Below are 24848 nucleotides of genomic sequence, written 5' to 3'. Positions count from 1 at the left end.
GCCTGACCATTAACCAAACATTATTTCCGCACAATTTGACTCGTTTCATTGTGTTAACTACGTAAGACTATGCTTACAAAATCTTTAACAAATTATTATGAATATTTGAATAAAGGCCAAAGATTTTTCTAGGCCGGACAACACTTTTGGGCACTACTGTAATTTCATATTTTCTTTAGGTAGTTACTATTGTCTTTGAAATATGATATAAATGTATAATCAAATGTACTGACAATCATTTATGGTAAACTACTTTAAATGTCACTTCTATTGAAACTTTATTTAAATATATTTGTAATTACATATTTGCAAATGAATTTGCAAATGAGTATATTTAAATTATATATTTACTTTAAATGTGATCTCAAATAACACAAACCAGTTAAAACTATAATTATAAAATTATGTTAGTTTAGTAGGCTACTATTCACAAGCTTTGACTACATGCTGAACTATTACAGTACTTGCTTTGCTGAGTGCTGGTCATGTATTCTTCTCTGTTTCTCAAATGATAAAGTTGAAAGAAAACAATCACAAACTCCTGAAACACAAGGGATCATTTTTGCTAAACAAGCATGTGGATGCATACTTTGAAAATCCACTGGAAATAGTATCCATTTGCAGCTTTTATAGCCGTGTTTATGGCAGGGTTGTTATCATTAAAAAAAAAAGTTTTGTTAACTGAAATAAAAATAAAACCATAATTAAAAAAAACTGAAACTCAACTAAAAAAATATTACAATGAATCAAAACTAATTAAAAATAAATACATAATAATAATAATCCACATGGATCTATTTAGCACCAATTTTATTTTCAATTTATATAAATGACATAGGTCATGAGATAAACACAGCTAACATACATTAATATGCTGATGACACAATTATGTATCTAGCAGCACAGTCCATGAATCAAGGCATAGAGCTATTACAAGACTCTTTCCGTCATTGCAATTTCCATTGGTAAATTTAAAATTGGTTTCAAATACAAAATAAATAACTAAAAATATACTCTTTACCTGCTGTCGCACTAAAATATCTGTTCCACCTATTTTAACCTTGGAAGCGGACTGTATAGAAAGAGTTCATGGGGCTTGATGAAAGGCTGGAATTTAATATACATATTGAAAATCTTTTAAAAAAGCTTAGACCTAAATTGGGTTTGCTCTTACTTATAAAGACATGTTTTCCCTTTGAAGCAAAATAGAGAATTATCCAAAGTTGTTTCCTCTCAGTGTTGGATTATGGTGATGTGATTTATACAGTATGCATGCAAACATGTCTTTACTAAAGAAGTTGGACTGTATATATCATTCTGCAATACAATTTGTGACGAATGCATATTCACGTACCCATCAATGTACTTTGTATGAATTGGTTGGTTGGTCCTCCTTGTGCCAAAGGAGAAAAATGCATATGCTGCTGTTTATTGCCAAGGCATTATTAGGTAAATTGCCAACTTATATTTGTAGTCTCTTATCATATTATACTTGTAATTATAGGACTACATCTTCTTCTAAAATACTTTTAATTGTTCCTAGAGTATATTCTGAGTTTGGAAAAACTGCCTTTTCCTCTTATGTTCCTATGAAATGCAGAGCATTATGATGTTAGAAGCACTCCCATCTTTAAATATTTTTAGAAACCTCCTACCTGAGTCATACCTGAAGGAAACTTGTATGTTTTATGTAATTTTTCATATGATTGCTGCATGAGAGAGACTGTTTTTTCATATATTTCTGGTTTTTATATGTTTGTGATCTGTTTATGTAAAACTTTTTGTGCTGCCATTTTGGTCATTTTGGTTGAGAAACATTTACAACTAAAAGTAAACACACTTAAATGTCATTAGTTAACACATTAACTGTGGCAGCCTCAAAGTCAGAAGTAGAGACAGATATTTTCTTCTGTATTGCGACACATTTCATATTTAAAGTGTACAAGAATTGGAATATAGCTACTGTGACAGTGACCTCTTGACCTCAAACATATATCACCGCTGGAATCCAACCACAGATAAACTGGTCGAGTGTAACGATTAGGTCGATATCCCACACATAGTTCTGTGGGAAGGTCATGTTGAGCAGGAAAAAAACCTGGACTGAGTCACTGCAGATTTTCCACCTCAGAGGGCGTCAGCACCTATCATCCCCTCTCACAGAGACAAGCGCACATATACGCTTGCAATCAAAATGATTCAAAATGGCATCTATAACAGTTTAGTGGCAAATTAAAAGTGATAATGTCAATACATAATGTAATGCTTCTATGTTATAGGACTTTTTTGTAATACAGCTATATCATAATTATTCAACCCCTATTCAACGCTGTTGTCACTTATTTGTATGTCATGGGACAAAATTGTGTTAAACCCCAATTAATCCTTTGCAAAAATCTATATCAAAACAGAATTAGCTTGTGCTGGTATACATGCATACATTTAGACCATGCATGTGCTAAAGTTGAGTAGCAATTATGGCATTAAAAGCTATAGAGAACAAAATGTTTTATAGCATCAGTATAGTCTATGGCTACAAGAAGATTTCCCAGAGTTCCTAGAGACACAGCTGGCAGCTGTATTCATAAGTTTAATGGCCTTCATGTTGGGACATCTGGCAAAATGCCACTCTTGACCAAGAAGTACATAAAAGGCTGACTCGAATATGCTAAAATTCATTTGGATAGACCTGTAGAGTCCTGGAAGAATGTTTTATGGAATGATGTGACCAAACTGGAATTTTTGGACTCATGGATCAGTATTATGTCTGGAGCAAAAAAGGCAAAGCTTATGAGCAGAAGAACACCATCTCCATGGACAAACATGTTATGGAGGTGCTTTGCTGTTGCAGGAAGTTGAGATCTTGACTGTATGAAGAACATCATGAATTCTTTGAAGTATCAGATTTCAATCACATTGAAAATATGGAATTTGAAGAAAGCAGTGGTAACGAGAAAACAAAAGATTATCAGTGATCTGGATGCTTTTTCAAACGAGGAACAATGGGCCAAGATTGCAGTAAAGAGGTGACAGAAGCTTCTAAGCACTTGCAGGCAGCGTTTATTGGAGGTTATAAAGAATACGAGACTCTGCACAAAATTTGACTTTTGGGGATTGAGTCCTTTTGTACGTTACTGTTTAGAGCCCATTTGTTTTTGTTTGTTGTTTTCATCAATGTTACGTTCTCAGAATCACTCAAATGTTTATTAATAAACTTTCTATAATAGTTTACTGATGCCTTTGTTGAATTGTTTTCATAAAATGTTGTTCTCGGTAGCAAAATGTCTTGCAGGTTGAGGGGGTTGAATAATTTTGATTGCAACTGTATCTCCATCCCAATTCCCTCGTCAGTCAATAATTAGCATTTACGTAATTTTTGTGGAGTATATGTACTCACTGACCGTCTTTCTGTTTTTATTTGACATTTTTATTTGTATTGTATTTGCCTTAAAAGGATAGTTCTCCCAAAAATGTATATTATCTCATCATTTATTCACCTTTAATGACATTCAAATCTGTATGAATTTTGTTCTTCTGTGGAACATAAAATATGATATTTTGAGAAATTTGATAATTGATATTAATGATATTTTAAGGTTTTTTTTTTCATACAATAAAAGGCAATGGTTATCAAAATTTGTCACCAACATTGCAGAATTGCTAATGTAATATAGCTATATTATTGTACATCTCTTTATATAAAGATAAATAAATAATAAATAAGTATATAAAACCTTTTCAATATACATACAGGATACTCGCATAGGGTGATATACACTATATCGTAATTGTTTGTATGTTTATATTATCACAAAAAGTAACTATATTTTTGCCTAGCTCTTAGTTGGATAGTATATACAACTTTATCCACACATACATTATATATATTATACAGTATTCTTACGTAAAGCATTATATACTATATAGTAAATCTCAACTGCTTGATTGCTTGTGTCATTGCAAAATGTAAACTATATCACACAGCTCTAATTTGCTAAATACAACTATAAGGCATGAAGATATTAAGATATTATAAACATTAGCATCATGATTTTGTCAAGCTGCTTTGTAACAATGTGTATTGTGACATGACTTGATCATTCTGTTCTACAGAAGAAAGTTTGGAACGGCATGAGGGTGATGTTGATAGAGAGTAAATGATGATAGAATTTAAAATAGGGATTATGTTTAACAATGTTGTTTAACAATCATTTTACATTGTTTGTTTCCACCATGTGGCTCTTCAGTGAATCCAAACCCCCTGTGATATTGAAAGTCACATCCTTCTCCTGTCTGTCTGATGAGCGTTTGATAACAAACATTTATTTTTTGCCTGAAAACGCTTTCATTTTCTCAACTCACAGAGTGTGTGTGTGTGTGTGTATGTGGGGGTGGGGTAGTGTGAAGACCCCTCTCGCACAGGGCCCCCCCTGACTCACCCAGACACCAAGTGTCTAGACCATATTCATGATCCATCTGTCTGACTGAACGCTACACTACCGCCGTAGCCATTAGAATTGAAATAATTTTTCAGTCCCCAACCCCACCCCCCACCCCTGTCTGTTCATCTCGCGTTTTGCCTCCTCTGCGTCTCTCTCGCTTGCTGTCTCTTTCTCGACGTGAAAATCAGCAGTCCTCAGCCTCTGAAAATTCAATCACAGCGCACACAGGTGTCTCTAAAATAGCAGCCAGCCGCAGACGCTTTCATTAACATGCGGCCCAGACTGCTAAATATTTTAAGTGCAGCAGTTGGACTTGTTCCATCGGTAAAGAGTGGCCCTTGTCCTACAGACAGCAAGGGAAAAAATAGAAAAAAAGCATGTTTAAAAAAAGCACACAAAACCAAGCGATCCCAACGTGGGGAGTGCTAATGAGGAGATGGATGCTGGGGAAGGAGAAAGAGGGAGGAAATGGACACAGCCAATAAAAGCTGAGCAGTAAAAAAAAATAAAAAATTCTGTTGGTTATAGAAAACTGTAAAAACAAATGCCAGAGCCATTTTTAATTTCCCTCGTCCATCTGAATTGATTTAATTTACAAATATCATATGTGTGAATTCACTTTTATGAATTTTGTTAAATATTTTGATAACATCACATCTTAGTCAGTTAATGGCAGAGTTATAATCATCAACAAAATGTACAACGAAAACTAAAACTAAAACGAATACGAAAACATTTTCATTACCTGAAATAAAATAAAACCATAATTTTAAAAGAATCGAAACTAAAATACATTTACATACAAGTTATAAAATTATGTCTTCATACCAAAAACCCTGTGCAGAGCCCTTGCCATGTATTCCTTTTCATTTTCCCAACTGATAAAGTTGAAAGAAAACAGTCACAAACCTTTAAAACGCGAGGAATTGTGGGTAATATTAGCTAAACAATCATGTGGATGCATATGGAAATTCAATGAAATTAGTATCCATTATCAGCTTTTGTAGCCATGCACATGGCAGGTTTGTTATCATTAACAAAAACTATGACTTTTTTCTCTCAATTCTGACAAAGTCTGAACTCGCAATTGCATCTTATAAAAGTCAGAATTGTGAGATATAAACTCGCAATTCTGAGAAATAAAGTCAGAAATTCAAAATTGTGCGATAAAAAGGTTGCAATTACCTTTTTTATTTTATAAAACAAGCTTCCATAGAATACAGAGTGGATAGCATTGCTGAATAAAACCAACTAAACCCACTTATATACATTCAGTTAAAAAAAATTAACCTTGAGCACATTTGTTGAAGTTTTAGAGTTAACCGCCTGTCTGGCCTTGAGTGAGTGACATCATGCAAGAAAAAGAGAGTGTGTATGCGAGTAAAACAGAGAACTAAAGCACATACATTCATCAACAAATAGCGTCCATCCACATTCAAACACAGATTCAGACACCTATAAGCAACGCATTCATGCACAGGATGTAAGGGGAAGGTCATACAAACAACTATACAAACCGATTCAGTAAAAGCCCCTGTTAAACAAACACACAAACGCAGTCTGCTAGCAAAGGATAAAAAAAAATAATCAACCTTCAACAACAACCAGTGCAACACTGATGCAGTCAAAATATAGAGATGCATTCAACTTCCAAGAGGAAAGAAGAAAACCGTTAACATAACACCTGTTTAGTACCAAACACTATTCCAAAATGCAATATCTTATCAATTTGATGAAATCACTAATACTTGCTCATATTTTTATTTAGCAAGGATGCATTCAATTGATCAAAAGTGTCAGTAAAGACTTTTACATGGTTATGGTTTCCATTTCAAATAAATGCTGTTTTCTTTTTCTCCTTCTATTCATCAAATAATACTGAAAATTCTGTTTCCAAAAAAATATTAAGCAGCACAACTATTTTTAACATTGATAATAATAAGAAGTGTTCCTTGAGCAGAAAATCAGCATATTAGAATAATTTCTGAATGATCTTGTGACACTGAACACCAGCATAATGATGCTGAAAATTCAGCTTTACCATCACATGAATAGATAATATTTCAAAATATATTAAAATAGAAAATAATATTACAGTTTTGACTGTATTTTTTGATCAAATAAATGCAGTCTTAATGGCATAAGAGACATTGGTAACACTTTATTTTAAGATGACTGTTACACATGTACTTACTATAGTAATAACAGTAAATTATGCATAATTACAAGTAGCTAACCCTAAACCAAACCCTAACCGTAACTCTATAGTAAGTACATGTAGTTAGTTAATATTACTCAGTACTTATTTGAGTAAGCACAATGTAACTACATGACCTTGAAATAAAGTGTAACCGAGACTTCTTTTAAAAACGTTGGGGGGAGGGGGGGGGGGGGGGGGGGGTCATATTCTTAAAATGTAATAATTTCCAGTTAACACATCACATCAAGCGAATGATTAAATGTTGCTGTCTTTGTTATAATTCAATACTTTCTACAACAGAAAGGGAGTGCAATCATCAAATAATATTTTTTCTAAACATCAATAATTTGTCAATAATTAGTTTTTAAACATCACATTTGGGTTTTAAATTGCCTGTAGTTAAAAAATCCTATATATGTTTTACATGAATATTAACTTTAATTGAATTACAGAAAAATATTGAGCAGTGCTTTAAATGACTGAATGTTGACATGTTCAGAGGTGGGAATGTGTGTGTGTTCCAGCACATTTTTACTTCTGACTTGTAAACACTTAAATTGTGGTTGGGTAATTTTGGTTATTTAGAATGTTCCTTTCACATAATATTGCAACCTTTAGCCTATATTTTAAAACATTTTGCACATAATGTATAGTATACATAGACTGCAATCTTGAACAATGTTTGAAAGAGAACACTGATCAAATTTAAGGGCATTATTTGATTAAATCATAAAGTAATTTATGATTCGCAGTTCCAATAAATAGTTCAAATGTCAAATCTGATTGGATAAACCACTTTCTTTAACATACGTTCTCAGTATATCCACTCTATATACAGTATACCACGTTTATAGCCTAAAGGTCCTTGCACACTGAGTCCGAAATTTTCACACGCGGTTTTTTGTATTCGTCATTCGGTGGCTCTGAATTGTCAAAACACCTCTCAAAAAACACAGAAAATCGAACCCGATCCAAAAAAAATTATGACGGACGAAAGTTTCACAGGCAGTGTGTAAACGTGATTGACACAACATGAGGTCGTATTTACTTTTTAACGTGCAAATATTTTCGAATTTCGGACAAGGACCTTAACTGTACTTAATCAAATGTACCACACACCTCTCTTGGCATATTGTTGTACTAAATATCAATAAAGCAAGATGGACCAGCAAAGACAGCAGTAGGGAACACACAGCAAAGAGATCAGGGCGACAGTAGAAACCTAACTACATTTTTTCAGTATAACAGCAGTTCAGCTGTTTTCATAATAGTGCAGCTTTTCCAGTAACAAGCTATTTTTTTTTCCAACAAGTAGTGTTATATTGCTGTTTTTATGTCACATTAGATTACACACTCAGCTTTGCAACCAATTGTGACAGTAATCAAACATTCTGGTAGTCTGTCGCTCTCCGATAGCATTGAGAAGTCTGATTCAGTTGCTTAGTTTGGACTATCATAATATACTGGTTCAAAGAAAAATATATTCAACAAATCTTTTTTTGTAGTGAAATAAATATTTAAATACTACTGTTTAGTACTATGTTGTCAACTCGGGTGTATAAATTAGGGTAATTTTTATTTGTTTAGTGTAAATAATATGTGTATTAAAACATTGATTAAATAAATGCTTTGTTAATAATGAGGATGACTTTTTAAGCTTTGAAACTTGCAGGATGTTTTAATCAAAAGATTAAGGCAAATTTGATATCTCATGTCATGACCCCTTTAATTTAACTCGCTTCAATGTAATTACTTTTGGATAGTTTACTGCCGTCTTTTCTAAAATGTTAACAGTTAGCCGAGCATTAATTCTGAGAAGTTTTCTACAGTAGCTTCCTTAACACTGATGCAATATCACCTGCCAGAGATGCAGATGTGGTGTTGAGACAGAAGTGGGTGGATGGACTTACACTGGATGGTGTCTGGGGGTGGAGGTACAGCAGCAGGACAATGTTCCTCATCACTGTTGTCTCCACATTCATTCAGATGATTACAAATCAGCGAGAGAAGTTTCAGACATCTGCCATTGGTGCAGTGGAACTTGCACTCTGCAGTAAGACAAAGAGAAAAATGTGCCTTCAAGGGTGGATGGTTAGGATTGTTATAACACAATGCGGCACTATTATACAACTGAAGGCATCACATACCAGACAGACTGAATAATTAAGTATATGCAGGTTGATGCAATGCACCACATGGAGGAAAATAACAATTATAATTTGGCTTTGGGTGGAGTGCTAAGATAAAAGAGATATTTCAAAACTTTATAGCGCATGTGAAACGTTTCGACCCGGTTGCTCTTTCTTTGACTAGTCTAAACCTCAGACGGTACGCCCATAGACCATTCACGGACTGTCTGATGAATACTGCACACAAAAATGGTATGAGCTGGCTAAAACAGTAAGCTCCAATCTGACTGGCTGGTTTCTAAACAATTTATGGGATTCAGAGTGCACAGGTTTTATGCTGATCTAACTGCTAGGCCATGGTTTCAATAAGTGACAACACCTTTGACTGATAACAAATAATTATGAAATATTATTGAATATATTCATTATTTTATATATTCTAGTGTCAGCACAATAGCACAAAATAAAATATACATTAAAATAAATGTTGTAAATTATGTGATTGATAATTCGGTAGCAATGGAAATATTTAAAAACATTAAAAATGTTTACATAAACCTATTACCTGCTTTATGTGAGTAACTGGCCAGAGTTATTTTAGTACTATTTATATACCAATATTGTATTTATTAAGGTTTTGAAATAGCTTTTCATTTAAAAGGTAAGTTAGGTCATTTTTGGAGAGGCTGGCAATTGAAAAAAAAAAACCCTGGGAAAAATAAACTCAAATAAACTCAAAAAAAATAAACCCTGCCTGTAGCCTTAGTAATCCTGAAGACATTGATTAGCTAAACTCTGCAAGACAGCGGCGCTTCAGGACCGATGTTGCCTATCCCTGACTTAGGATCTGTTTCTATCAGTTTTAATGACAAAATAAAGGCATAGAACCAGTTTATTGGTAGTGCACTGACAACATAGTTTTATATAATTTGTTTAATAATAAGGTAATAAAAACATTTTTTTAAAAAACTTATGATAAATACTTAAAAACTTTAAAACAGAAAACATTTGAGCTGAAAATGATAACTTCACACTCGTTTGAAAGTGACCTTTCATCTAAATTTGAAATATCTCATGGATGTGGCTATTGTGCTATTTGACGTAGTTCTTTTACATTTACTCGCTTTAAATCCATATTTCCCGCTGTGCACAGTTGAGGCCAAAGTATTTTTTTACACGAACACGAGGGTCAGCGTGACAAATTTCATCATAAGAAGAGTACGCGCATACTATAAGCGCACCGACGGATTTTTACGTGCAGGACGCACATGCGCATTACATTTTTTTTGCAGTAATTAGTTTATCCACAAGGTTCCAACCGTGCCCTGGGGGTTTCGATTCACAAGGTAGTTGAAGAAAAACTGCACAAACAGAACAGACTGGAACGCATGCAAGCTACAGCGGCAATGGAGGCCTAGATGAGATATAGTGCGAAGAAGTTAGAAAGTACGATCATTTGTAGCATGAAAGAATACAAAGATATTTACATGGGTTATAACTCGTGGCGACAGATTGTACGCGTACAAGTCAAATAAAGTATACTTTGCAAAGCTGTGCGTTTGACTGTGCGTAAAAAAAACGAAGTATACTTTCTGCTTTGTCCTACAGCCTGGGTTTCCTTTCTGGACAAGGACAGTATACCATACATACATTTTCAAAGGAGGGACAGAAAGCTCTCGGACTAAATCTAAAATATCTTAAACTGTGTTCCGAAGATGAACGGAGGTCTTACGGGCTTGGAACGACATGAGGGTGAGTCATTAATGACATAATTTTCATTTTTGGGTGAACTAACCCTTTAAGGATAAGACCAACACCACTGAAAAGATAACATGTACGATAAAATAATTATAAAAATGTTCTTTCATTGTAAAGGTCATCATAATTTCTCCCTCCAATAAAAAAAAGAGCCTTTGTTAATCTTTTGTACAGGTGCATTTAAAAGATCCCAAGGAAGAGAACATACGAGGTAGTTGCTCAGCAGGCTGCTCGGAATAAAAGAGGGCAGGGATGCTGTGATAGAGTTTTACATGTCTCTAATCTACCCAGACTCATGATGCGTGACCTGACGCCGCACCGGATGACATAACATCTACCATAAAACATTCACTTCAGAGCCATTATAGCAGGCGGGATTTCTGCAAGCTTGTATCAGGCTGTTAGCTGGCCACTGTCTCGTCTGTGGCGTTAATCGCAGATTTGATCACCAGCAAGGGAAATGAGACACCATGTTTAAGACGCCAGTCTCTACACAATGGCCAAACAAACTCAAACACATTTGAATGTCTGGTTGAGGACAGACAACCATCTATCTGTCCTGAGCAGACAGCCAGGCGTGTCACTCAATTTCAGGATGATCTAGAAATGTAGACCAAAGTCTGAGCCATGCTGACATTGCTGCTATTATCTCTGTGCATTGCAATAGATTTGTACCATTTCTGAACAAAATGTGAGTGGTGCTTGTTGTGTGCAAAACTCGCTGCCATAATGCTAGGGTGTTTAGGTTTGTGGCTTTCAAATCACTTTGCAGTCACTTAGTAGAACAAACCGATCTGCATATCACAACATTTCTTTATGTTCTCTATATCTTTTAATTGTGTACAGTTTTTTTGCACAAACGTTAATGAAGACACCCTCACAATATTTTTTTCTCGCCAGTCCAATTTCATATTTCATATTTAACTTCACCAAAAAGTAAAATAAAAACAACTTGTGGTTAGTTGCTTTACAATACGGTCAGACGCTAAAAACATTGCAGGTTAAAAACATCGTCAAGTTTACTTGTATATCGCTTTTCACAGTATTCATTGTTTCCAAGCAGCTTTACAAAAATAAAATGTAAGTCTTATAATATCTTAAGACATTCAATCATTGTAGCATTTAGCAGATTAGATCAGCTGGGCGATAAAATTGTTTAATTGTTTTGACGATAAACAAGCAATCAAGCAGTTGAGATATGCTATACAGTATGTATCGCTTTATGTGAATACTGTATGTACATGAATATGTCTACCTTTATGAAAAGAGCTGGGCATTTATAGTTACATTTTGCAATAAAAAAATAAAAAAGGCAGTTGTGATATAGTACATCAATTTATGCAAGTGATACAGAAAAAAATATAATTTTATATCCAATTTTATATAAAGAGCTGTGCGATAATACAGTTTATATTTTTTGACAATATAACAATCGAGCAGTTGAGATTTGCTATAGAGTACCGCTTAATTAAGTATATTGTATGTATCCAGGTAAGATTGGAAGCATTTATTTACAATGCTGAGCTATTTTTCCAAGTTAAATGTAAGTCTAATCACTAAAACTAAATTAAAGCTTTAGTCTAATCTTTTAGAAAACAGCATATCTTTACTCAAAAAACTGTATTATTTGAGGTATCAAAAACAGTGAAGGGCGAACAACACACCAAAGTTTAATACTTCAGTTAAATAGTTTGTCTACTTCACAAACCCATAAGAACACTTTGATTTTTTTTTTTTTTGCTTTGAGGTGTGGTCATATTACTGAAATTTTGGCGAAATTTCATGAGCAAAAATGGACCATTATTGATTGTCAATAGTGTAGTGATGTATGTAACACAGCTTACACAGAACTCAATTTCAAACAAAATTTCTGTTGTTCAGTGTGGCAAACTTGCATGACCAACTTGAACCTAATGTGTCGCCTTCACTCTAAACTCCAGATTGCGCAGATTCCAATTGAAATGAATTTCAAATGCAAAATTTCGCAGATCAAGAGTAAATGTAACCGTGCCTTTAGACTGTCATTTGGTACATTGCCAGTGTCTGATGCAGCAGTGTTTTTGTCCTGCAGTTGAGCAGGACACTTTCTCTCGCCTGCTTTCCCCTGTCTGCTCAGTCAAACTGATGCTCTCTGACCGCTCTCCGTGTCATCGTCTGCCCATCGCACAATTGCCTGCCATTCTCATGACTCATCCGACCCTGATAAGACCTCAAACCACCCTGCGTGTCTGGGTTCTCTTCCCTGGCCCGGCTGTTGATGTCACCTGCCCTCCACTCCCCTGAAGCAGTCAGACAAGGCCATCTGTGTGTGGCGATGGAGATCATGGGATGGATGGGTGTGAGAGAAGCCTCAGTGCCTAAATTTACCCTGCACCTGGGATTTGGAGTCCGCCAGTAAGTTCAGGCCAAGTGTGTCAGCTGTTCATGTCTGCGGTTTGGTGTCTTTTTTGTCTTAATTTTCCATTTGACATCATGAAATAGCATTCGCAACCCACTTTATTTCTACAATGTAGCCATGAACTGAAAACGGATATTCGGGGGGGGGGGGGGGTGGGTGGGGGGGCAACACTTACAACACTTACTTTTAAAGGGGTCATATAATGGTACATGCACTTTCTCAAGTTGATTGTACTGAAATGTGTGTTGGCAGTGCCTGTACACAACCATAATGATAAAAATCTATCCAGTGTTTTTGTTTTAATCTCCTTATATGTTTTCCCCTGCCTCAAATTGAGCAGTTCGATTTTGTGACATCACTAAATCGGACGCCCCTCCCACGATTGTTGATTGACAGCAGCATTTCAACACATCCTCGCCCTGAGCGAGATGTCATCATAGTCCGTCATTGTTGATACGCTGGAGCAGAATGGCGTCTAAGCGATTGTGGTGTTCTGTTCTTGGGTGTAATAACGAACACAGCAGTCATTTTGATGTTCCTAAATCCGAACCGCTGAAGATGCAGTGGCTGAGTTTTGTTTTCGAAGGGAATATTCCCCACGATCAACGTCAATGTGTTCATGTTTGCGCGATTCACGAATCATTTCTCACCAGACTGCTTTATAAACGAGGGTCAGACTCAGTATAAAGCTGGTTTTGCTAAGAAGCTGCTCCTGAAAAAAGAATCGGTACCAACTATTCATGTCCCTGCTGCACCTCCAGAAGAAGTGAGTGTAAAATTGTATTAACCTTTATATTAATCTTTGCAAATCGCTTCCACGCTTCACGATGAATGCGGCTAAGGTTTACACACAGGGTAAGTTACATTACGGCATGTTTTCTATGTACGACGTTCTCAATATAATTCATAATCCCACGTTTATAATGAACAACGCGTTATGGTTATTGTGTTATTACAAACTGAGTACGTATACATCAGTAAACACATAGCTTTCGTACATCTCGCTAAGTTACTCTACCCTGCCAGTACACAAAGATAGATCAAAGTGACATTATGTTAACCAACCATTCAGAAACGTCCTGTTCGAGCCTTAATTGTCGAACTTCTTTGCGGCCGTCATCTTGTTCCGGGTGCGACTCCGGTTCAAATTGATACGGTTGCACAGATGTGTCCTCAGAAACTCCCGCTGCCATTCTTTCTCCAAAATATACCCTCAACTGTTGTCAAGGCAACACTCCACGTGCATTGTGTCTAAACGCCGCAGAACAGAGGGGCGGAGTGAGCGAAGCTCATTATCATTTAAAGGCATATGCATGCACTGAAACGGCGTGCTGAAAACATCTGTTTTTGACCAGGTAAAATTTATGTTTTCTTACAATACTAACAAGAATTTTTAATTAAAGTATATTACAAACTTTTCATTTAGACCCTAAAGAATCAAATTAACTTGTATGAAAATGGCATTATATGACCCCTTTAAGACGTTTTGACGGCAAGTACCAAAATGGTAATACTTATTTTCCAAATGATTCGCTATTATTGCAGTAAACTTCATAACATTATCATTTATCATTATCACCTTAGTCAACTATTGTCAAGACATCATAAAGGCTGCAAACGCCTACAACACTAGCCATGCACAACCGGATTGTCCGATTCAGTCCGATTGAAACAAAAGTTGTGCATGAATCCGAACATAGTGTTTACATGAGCGCGAAACGTGATTGGGTTGATGTGCGCGTTTATATGTCACAAGCTTCAAATCGAAATAGATTTTTTGACATGCGCACACTGCACGAATATACAGAGTTTCCTGCTGTTTGCGCATTTTAACTACTCTCCTACATTGGTTCTTTGTTTGTTTTACTTAATACTTAATATCGATCCATTTCTGGTCATAATTTGGAGACATTGAACATATGAACCGTTGTACCGTGCTGTTTATATTTATCACGCAGTAAAAATGTCGTCTGTGGATGAGAATCCGAAACAAGGACTGGTAGGATGTTGTCCTGCTCCACTTCACAGACGCTGAGTGAAAAGAGAATTTTAGAATGACGGGACACTCATTTATATGACACTTAATTGAACCGGAAGAACAGCTTGTTCCGAGCGTCATACGTCATTATGCTATTTCAACGGCAGGGCTGGACTGGCCATCGGGCATACCGGGCATTTGCCCGGTGGGCCGACGTGCTTTGTGGGCCGATACATCTCATACTTAATTTTTTTTTTTTTTTTTTTTTTTTTGGAACGGCCCATAAAACTCGTACATCGGCGGCCCATTGCGTTTAGTTTTGTTTAATTGCATGGCGGCTCTGGGATCTTTGTGCCGGTGTAATGCATTGGACAAAAAAGTCAGCGTAGGTTTTTCTTTTTCTCACAGACCGGCGCATGATGAAACGCGTAAATCAGCAGCCCATTTGGTTATTTTCTTGATTGACACTGGGCTGGTCCAATCACATCTTTAAACTCCTCCCCCTTTGAGCTCTGAGTGAGCGAGCAGTGTCAGTGTGTATCTGTCAAAATAGTCAGAGCGATGGAGAAGAAACGCAAGGAATGTGCAGAGAAATAGCGTGAAAAAAGAAACTTCAAAGGCCCTTCAAGTGTCTGAGGAGGATAAGGAGAGAGATGAGTGAGTGCAGAGAACTGTGGTAAGCAGAACTAGGCTATACTGTCACAACACTTATGGTGTGTTCACACCGAACGCGAATAGAGCGTCAAATACGCGTCTATCGCGTTTAGTTAGACGCTTGAACATTCGCTCGAGTTCACATTTTTCAACTTGCGCGGAAGACATTCGCGGCAAACGCGTCGCACAATTCGCGTCATTCGCAACGCCCGGCGCAAATGATGCGTCTATTCGCGTCTTTGCATTGACTTTGTATGTAATCTACTCGCCCAAATAATTAAATTCGCGTTCGGTGTGAACACACCATTAGGCTATGTAGGAACCCACTACCCAGTTACGCATTATTTACACATCTGCAAATTTGACGATTACGCATTTGATTAGAATTGTAATGAGACAATAATGAGTAATGAGTTTGTAAACCATATTATTCTTCAAAATAAAAGCTCGATGCCGTTTCCGTCAAAATAAAAGATCATGTGCTTATCTCTGTATAGAAATTAGTACGAAACTATTTATGAAAGTTTTTTTTCAGTGCATTTGTTTTACAACATATGGCTATTACTGTCATGGGATTAATATTATAACTATTATTATGTAGTAGTGTAATGTAGACAGACACTATATCACAACTAAAAGAGTTTTGAGTTTTTCTTTGTTCAATTTGCACACTGAATATGGGTTGGAGCTCTTTATTTTTAACTCTCAAAGTGCACCAGATTGATGAATTTAACATTAAAAAGCACAAAATTTTCTTACGGGGGAGCATGCCCCCGAACCCCCCTAGAGGGACAGAGGTGCACTCACCACAGATTTCACAAAAACCTGTGGGAAAAAACGGTATTGCTATCCCAGCTTATAGCTTTCTTTAGATACATCACTGTGTGGAGTATAGTTCAACTTAGTAGTTATTTCATCGGTTAACTCTTAAGGCCAATTTATACTTCTGCGTCGAGTGTACGCCGTAATGTACGGCGTAGGCTACGCACGTAGGCGATGGCGTCATGAGCATTTATACTTCTGCGTTTAGGTCTGCGTTGCTCTGCAGTACAGCGCCGAAACGCTAGTTGGCGGCGGAGGGTTTTAATGTTCCACTGTGTTTAGATTCCTCGCGGCAAGAAGAAGAAGATTCCTCGCGGCTGTTTTGAGTTTAGGTTACTACAAGCAATGGCGACTGAAAGAGAGCAGATCATGTTGGAGTTGGAGCTTATCGAGGTGGAAAAGGTAAATTTTTAGTTTTTTTAACAGTTTCGCTGTACTTAGAATTTAAAAATGGCGGGCGGTGCAGAAGAACACGCCGGAAATGCATAGGAGGAAACGCGATGCTACCAAGCCGACCAATCACAGATCTTGCGGTCCGCGTCGTCGCGACGTGTAGTTACATTTTTGAGGAGGTGCGCGTCAGGTTACGGCGAAGGGTACGGCGTATGGTACGCGTCTGTGCGTATGCTACGCCGTACCTACTGCGCGCACCCGACGCAGAAGTATAAATTGGCCTTTAGGGCCCTTACATAGTCAACGCATCGGTACGCATACGCGTGCGCAAGGCTACACATCGCTACGCTTCGGCCGCCATTATGCGTCGATGCGTAGCCAAATGTGTCATCCTAGTTTTTGAAACGCGACGCGCCGATACACGCAATACTATGCGTTGTCGGTGGGGGCGACATTGCAAGTAATGTACATAAAAAGGTATATTATTATGTTTACAGAAGAAGAAGATTTGAATACAATGGCGGGCGAAGAGGAAAAGTTATGCGAGCTTGTTCGTATACATCCTTTGTTGCCGCCGATGTAAAATCAGCAATATGCACTCCTCTTCAGTTGCCATTTTGATCTGAATATTACGTGACCCGACTCTAGACTCTACTACCCCCTGCTGCGCGATCGGTGTATTGCATTTCACGCATCGCCGGTGACGCTTGTGTACTATGAAAAGGAGCGCGTAGCTCGCGTCGCTCGCGTTGCTTGCTCGCGTTGCTCGCGTTGACTATGTAACGGCCCTTACTCACTCCTATTCACTTATGGCATTAGTGGTTTTAATAGGAGTTGGTATACATATTCAAGGGCGTGCAAAGTTCGGTTGTGTTATATAGTGGGCCAGTCTGGGCCAAAATGCCCGGGCCGATTTTTTGTCCCAGTCCAGCCCTGTTCAACGGCATTGCACATGCGCAGTCCTTTCAGTTTTGGTTTTCAATCCGATCAAGTGTTTACATCAGGGTGCGTAACCCTGCTCCTGCCGATCAACTGTCCTGCACAGTTTATCTCCAACCCTAATCAAACACACCTGAAGCAACCAATTAAGGTCTTCAGGATCACTTGAAAATTAAAGGCAGGTGTGTTTGATTAGGGTTGGAGATGAACTGTGCAGGACAGTCGATCGGCAGGAGCAGGGTTGGGCACCCCTGGTTTACATGTTCTCTCGATCAGATAAGATAAGGAATAAACCACCCCTTTCAATCCGATCGAAATTTCATTCGGATCGAGCTCAATCCGATCGTTTAAGGTGTTTACATGTAGGCTTTTTAGTCCGATTGTGCCGTCAATCCGATTACTGACGGAAAATTTGGTTGCATGTAAACATAGACAATGTCTAAACAGCTAATTGCCTATTGGTTAATGTGTTAACCAATAGGCAATTAGCTGTTTTGCGATGGAGGGACAATGGTAGGAAGCATTTGAGCTTATGACCTACCATGCTTATGATCACAACTATATAGTGATTTTCAAGTTGAAATTGTGCATAACGCACAACAGTGATTGTAAAATATGTATTTTAGGTATGGGAGTGATATATTTTGAGTTTTGGGCTATTTTTGATTGGCTATTGGACTAGTTCTGTTTTGCAGAACTGGCAACCCTGGTCCCGCCCCCAAATCACACCAAGTTTCTATGTAAAGCTATGTAGGATCCTCAAACAAACAGAGTAGTGTTTTGAGCCACAGTGCCTCTGTATTTACAAATCCGCCTACAAACGGCTTTACTGATAATTATCTCTGCGTGTTAAACTGGGATAGGAGAAAGTCAAAAGGAATTACACACACTACCTTTAAAAAAAAAAAAAAAAACATAATTAGCCAGAATTAGATATTATGTATTTTGATAGGCTACTTTCCCGTCTAGTTTTGGATAAGATGTCTTGCTGCATTACATAAGTCTTGTGTACCTCTCCGCTGGATTTCTCCTCCAAGGCTGCGAAATGAGTTTTGTTCTTAATACCTTTAATCTTATTTGGACCTTGTCTCCCACACATCACGCTATATCTTTTGTCACTTTCAACACTCCCCTCCCTGTCTTTCTCCCTCAGTCTGTGTCTGTCGCCGCCTCCAGGTCTTGGCTCCTTTATTAAGAAAAGAAAATAAGAGCGAGGAAGCCTGCGAAAATTTTCTGCGCCAAATTCCCCAGCACATTGAGGGGGAGCAGTGTGTGTCGTGGTGAGAAGAGAATGACCTCCGCCGGCTGAGCTTGGATAATTAAGTGTGCGTGCATAGCAGAACCCAGTCAAAAAGTGCGAGACAGAGCAGCCGTCGCAATATGTTCTCACTTTATTAACATTTCAGTTAAATGTAAAACAGACAAGGGCTAGACGCTGTACTACATATAGCTGGTGTGATGGTCTGTTTTTAAAGTTGAAAACTATTAAGCTAATTTTGTCAGACTCTGACACCTTTAACTTTAGATTTAAAGTGCATGTAATTAGTAGGGGCGTTTAAATAGGTCAGTCCATCGCAATGGCTCAAAACCTATAAAAACAAGCACTGCTAACTGGAGTTTAACCTTGCAAGTATCAATTGTTTTTGTGGTCCCAGAATTATTAGTTGTCTTTAACTATATGTACTAACATTTAAATTAATATTTTGATACGATGCACTCGTGTACGCATATGTTTATACAATGTAGCCTACTTATATTATTATTTTAAAATACCTGCATGTAATCACAGCTGTAATTAATCTCTGCAATTACATCTGCAATTACTCTGTTGACCCTTCCCTTACCCCTTAACCGACCCGTAAACCTACGCAAACCTGTCCCTAACCCATATCCCACCTCAATAGCAGCAAAAGTGTTTTGCAATACAACATCAACACAATAACTACATTGTACTAATTTTTTTATTTAAGGACACCTAATATAAAGTGTGACCAATCTCCCCCACCCTGTTTGTTTAGTATCGCCGTATTCCCCGGCATTTAGCCCACGGTAAACTCCCCCAACCTATCTGAATCTCCCTACGCAAGCCTGTGTGCTGTGGGCTCACAGAATGACGGGAATCGATTTGGAAGCTGTCCACACTCAAAACGCCTCTGCCATGAAACACCAACACAATTCCTTCTTCATGAAGAATGTGTGTGTGTGTGTGTGTGTGTGTGTGTGTGTGTGTGTGTGTGTGTGTGTGTGTGTGTGTGTGTGTGTGTGTGTGTGTGTGTGTGTGCGCGCGCATGTGTGTGTGTGTGTGTGTGTGTGTGTGAGGGAGAGCAAGCACAGGCATCAGTAGTTTCAGTCTCTGTTGCTAGGCAAAATCATGAGCAAATTAAATCAAATCATATTGACACAAAAACAGTGGCAGCATACATTTCTTTGATTAGGATCAAATGACCTTTAACAGATATTAAAAGAAAAGTGACTTGACTGAACAATGCCAGTGACGTATATCTAACTACATGATACTTGGATTGTGATGGGTAGTATTTGTATAAAAAGATTTACTAAGCTTCAATGCTAGTCTCGTTACTATGCTTGTCTCCATCGAATATTTTAAAGCAATAAAATATTGTCATTTCTGTATTTTAGTTAAACTTATGTTAAAGAATAGTTCACAAAAAATTAATTCTGACATTTACTCACCCCTATGTCCTTCAAACCTAAATTTCCTTTATGCATGGAACACAAGAGAAGATATTTGGTTCAAGCTGCTCTTTTCCATGCAACAAAAGTTGTTCCCTAAAATTAAAATTAATCTTTTTTTTCCAGTTTATTCAAATATGGAAAACTGAAGCTTTTCTATAGGTGATGTGGGTTAATGCCATGTTTGAATTTAGCGTAAAAATGAATACAGCACACAAGTAATGCAAACTACTTTTCAAGAGCAGGTCTGACATTTTGCAGAATTTCTTTCTGAGCTCCACATAACTCATACAGGTTTAGAACGACATGAAGGTGAGAAATTTATGACAGAATGTCAATATATTTATGTTTATGTCAATATGTTTATATCTGAATATGTTTATTCTGACTACACCCATCTATGTCTTTATACTTTTTTATTTCATTCTAAAATGTTAGTATGCGCCATTGTTATAATTATATGTGTATACTGGAAGCTTCAATATCAAGGTAAATTTCTTGTGTGTGCAAGCACACTTGACAATAAAGCTGTTTCTGATTCTGATTTTAGTGCAAACTTTGTTTGTGTTCAATTTTAAACCAGCTTTGTAATGTTTGTTTGGTTTTGCTAGTTTAAACGTTTCATTCTGTTGTGACTTCTTTGACTGACAGGTTGCTTAAGACCGTGGGCCGGCGCTCTTCCCCCTCAGCTGGAGAGCCCATCACATGCTTTTGAACAGAATGTTCTGGTTTTTCATTTCTCTCCATGATGAATAAAGAGCAGAACAGTGTGACCCCGGCTCAGCTTGGGGGCCATCCAGTTGTTAAAACAATATCCTCTACCTCAGGTCTCTCAGGAATTTTTGGATGTATGGGTCCAAATTCCACTCCAAGTTCAAATTCCACATCTGATATTAAAAACTGGATCCTGGAGTATTTTCAGTGTCAGCACTTGGCTGGCCCCGGACAAAGACAGAAGTTTCATTTTCTGAAAACATTCTCTTTTTTGATTTTTGTGAAACACAACCTCCTAACATGATAGTGACTCCTTGCAGTTTAAAAAGATGTGATGTGCAATTTCGGAGAGGCTAGCAATAGCAAGCTAGCTTTGAAAGCATTAGATCCTACCCTCCCTTCAGAGCGCTCACTAAAGTCACGCCTCCTCCAAAACACATGAACGCGCATAGCAGAAGTCAGCAAAGCATTACAAAAGATGCCGTTAAATGACCTCATGGCTCAAAGCACATAACATTACAATAATAATGAACGTAAACAACTTAAAGAGCTCTTACTTGTACCACCTGACTGCTGCAGATTCATTTCGGCATTGATAGAGTTGACATAGAAACGCAAAAAGCTGTGTATGAGGACGTGAAAAGCTCAGAGTAGAACGTCAATCCATCTTGTAATTACGGTTACGTACCATAAGCTTGTCTTTTGGTTCAGGAGGAACTGTAAAAGGTGGCTGCTGTTTGTTTGTGGCGCTCAGTGACTGTCTGTCTAAAACTATGCATAGCCTCATGAAATGTGCTGATGACGTGTGAGGTCTGCGAGAGCAGGGTGTGCGCACTGCAGAGGTATGGAAATGCATACGTTGACAGGCAGGTCAGACATCATATCATTCGGACCGAATGCAATGATTGGATGAAAATGTTTTGGTCCTGAGACTTCCACAGAGGACATACAGTATATGTACATGTTTTAATATTTAGACCACTTTTTTTTGTTATTTTGAAGCTATTTTGCTGGTATTGCATGGAAATTCTTAATTTCAAGTGAGATTAGATGATTTTCAGTTTAAAACATGATTTGGTGTAACTCAATTGGACCTAATTTACACACATGAATAGGAGATTTCCTATTTATCAATGTTGTTGTAGATAAAAAACCGGGAAGTTGAACTGGGAAGTAACTGACTGATTATGTGATCATGGCAGCAACTACAAGGACTCACCTTATATAGAATAAAAGTGATAAATGATGTGGAGTCTTAATCAGATGCAATTGTACATCAATTTGAATATTTCATATATAATATTAATTTATTTATGTGTAAAACTTTAAGGAGAAACTTCATTTACTTAGTGCACCCATCAAGGGGTAAAGTGATTCTTACCTGTGTTATTATATGTGGCTGGGTAGTCAGCTGCCTGCATACTGCCCTTGCAGTAATGCTTTTATCTGCTGCTTTAACCAGTCCAGTAGAAAGAGTGTTGCTGTGTGACCTCCATTTTGGATCCTCTGGTTCAGCTCATGTATGGCAGTTGTTCTTTAAAGTCCTCCTGGCCAGAGGAAGTGGTGGATTTGCTAAATGACCAGTTACAAAACTCACTGTGGTGAAAATGCTTGCTAAACAAGGGACCCTATCCTCCAAGCCATGGATATGCAGCCATGGCCAACTGTGCAAAGTTTCACTCTAAAGCTTGGAAGTGTTCAACGTGTCTGCTAAAACTGTCTTTCTTTCCACTTTTCAAGCTTGGCATGTGAGTGACACAGATGCCCATAGGCACTGTCCTATCCAATGTGCCATGGGTGTCATCCTTCCTCAGGAGTTCTGGAGTTTCTTTTTAGGAGAAACTGTAGAGAAAAAAGAGAAAAAAGAAAGAGAGAAAACTGGTTAACATGATTCTATTTGAACAAGTGATTCCTGTTCCCCTTGGCTGGTTCATTTCGGAAGAGAGCCATATGGAAGACTACACTGGAGAAACAACCTTCTTTATTTGTTCAGATGCAAAAACACAGCAGGGTGGCACTTTGAAGTCTGGAGATAAATATAACTGGGGGTGGCGTGCACACCTCTGAAAGTAAAATCATCTCCACTTCAAACACTACAGGGAGAAGAGAAGCCCGCTCAACAAGAAAAGGCAAATGAAACATTGTTAGCAAAAAGTACAAATGTGTAGAAAAAAATACAAAGCAAAGAATATGGATATGTGTAGGGCAGCTATGGGCACAGCAGTCTGGTTTTGACTGCTCTTATCTATCAAAGCACCATGTAACAGTCAAGTCATTAGGAACCAGAGACTCTATAGCCATCTATGATAGAGGTCTGCATGGGCGTTATATTGACCCTAAACTCTAGGAATGTGTATATTTTCAAAATCGGATGCCTTAACGACTAGTTGACTAATTATTCTTAAAGGAGCCGTATGTGAGAAATTGATTTCAATTCATCATAAAATGGCCCTGATATGTCACTAGACATTAAAGAAATCATGTTCATTTCAAATACTTATATCACTGACAACAGTTGTCCGGCCAGCATATTGTCATTTAAAAAGTGAAGTTGCAGCCCTCAACTGATGTTGATGTTGTCATGTTGTGTTTTGGTCTGATGCGCCACCCTCCACCTATCTACCAATCACGAAGTCAGTAGTGTTGCGGCATCCGGGTTGCCAGCTCTGCTCTAGTTACCACAGCTGCAGCTACAAACGTGCCGGATAAATTCCTGCTGGATCCTGCAGCCTATCTGGCAACCTCGAGTCAGGGAGGAGGGCGAGGGGATACACAGCTCTACAGTAATTTGAAAGTGATTGCAGTACCAGTTTTGGCCACAATCTTACATACAGCTCCTTTAAGAAAGCTCTGTATAATTAGGCTGTTTTTAAGTTCACTCCACCCTGACTGGACATGGTTTTATATGGGTGCTTATATAAGGCACATTCTTACATTCTGCTGTGCTCCATCCAGCTGTTTTTGAATGTAAGTGAAGTTATGGAAGATTGGAAGAATGTAAGAGGAATTCTTTTTAACCTGAACTCTTATGGATGCACAAAAAACAGCACACGAAGCAATGCAATGGACAAATACTGATGGACAATGGACAAAAATCTGAATGCGTAGGGTTGTAACAATAATAAAAGTAATGTGAAAGGGTTTAAACCAGCTCGTAAAAAAGCCCTTGTGACCTGACCGACCAAATCAGTGCTGTAAAATTTTAACACCGTATTCCAATAGTCCAAATTTGAATGATTTTATCTTGAGACTTCTGCATTCAGTTGAATTCTGCTGCATTCAGTCCAAATGTTTTCAAACAGAAGAACTATGTCAACACTCATTAAGAAACATGTCTGCTCGCTGTCAAGTCTGTCTATGACCCCGAGTCTGCAAAATTACACAAAACTCAGGGTTCAGACAACCAGCTAGTCAATTTAGAAAATATTTAGGTTTTCACATAGGAAGACCTGTTTAGGATAAAGACTACTAATATGTGGATGCAGATTGGCACGGACAGTGTGTTTAACTCAAGGATGAAAATGTCTAATTTGAAAAACAGTGGAGTTGATTTATAGCGATAAGGATGTGGAGGAAGTTAGGAAGGAGCGTGAGTGAAGTTTTCTTTTTGTCCCCAGGATAGAGTTTGTTCATTGTTTGACTGACAGCTCCGATATCAGCCAGCACACACAAGCCAAGACTCTCTCTCGCTCCTCTCCTCCTTCTTGAGGACAGTTCCTCCTTGTGT

General features: G+C 37.7%; 1 protein-coding gene across 1 annotated transcript in view; it reads right to left on the bottom strand.

Moving 5' to 3' along the window:
- ldlrad4a (low density lipoprotein receptor class A domain containing 4a) overlaps nucleotides 1–24848 on the bottom strand; it is a 98336-nt gene that overhangs the window by 46098 nt on the left and 27390 nt on the right. The window contains exons 2-3 of the mRNA XM_056254631.1: nucleotides 22503–22963; nucleotides 8553–8690 (exon numbers count right to left, since the gene is read on the bottom strand). Coding sequence (XP_056110606.1) covers nucleotides 8553–8690; nucleotides 22503–22542 — 178 coding nt within the window. The 5' untranslated portion in view covers nucleotides 22543–22963. The remainder of the gene's footprint in view (nucleotides 1–8552; nucleotides 8691–22502; nucleotides 22964–24848) is intronic.

The sequence above is a fragment of the Rhinichthys klamathensis genome, unplaced genomic scaffold, assembly GCF_029890125.1.
Source record: "Rhinichthys klamathensis goyatoka isolate OS25496 unplaced genomic scaffold, OSU_Roscu_1.1 h1tg000111l_1, whole genome shotgun sequence".
NCBI classification, from domain to species: Eukaryota; Metazoa; Chordata; class Actinopteri; order Cypriniformes; family Leuciscidae; genus Rhinichthys; species Rhinichthys klamathensis.
Note: the sequence above shows the minus strand (reverse complement) of the source record. Positions and strands in the feature narration are given on the sequence as shown.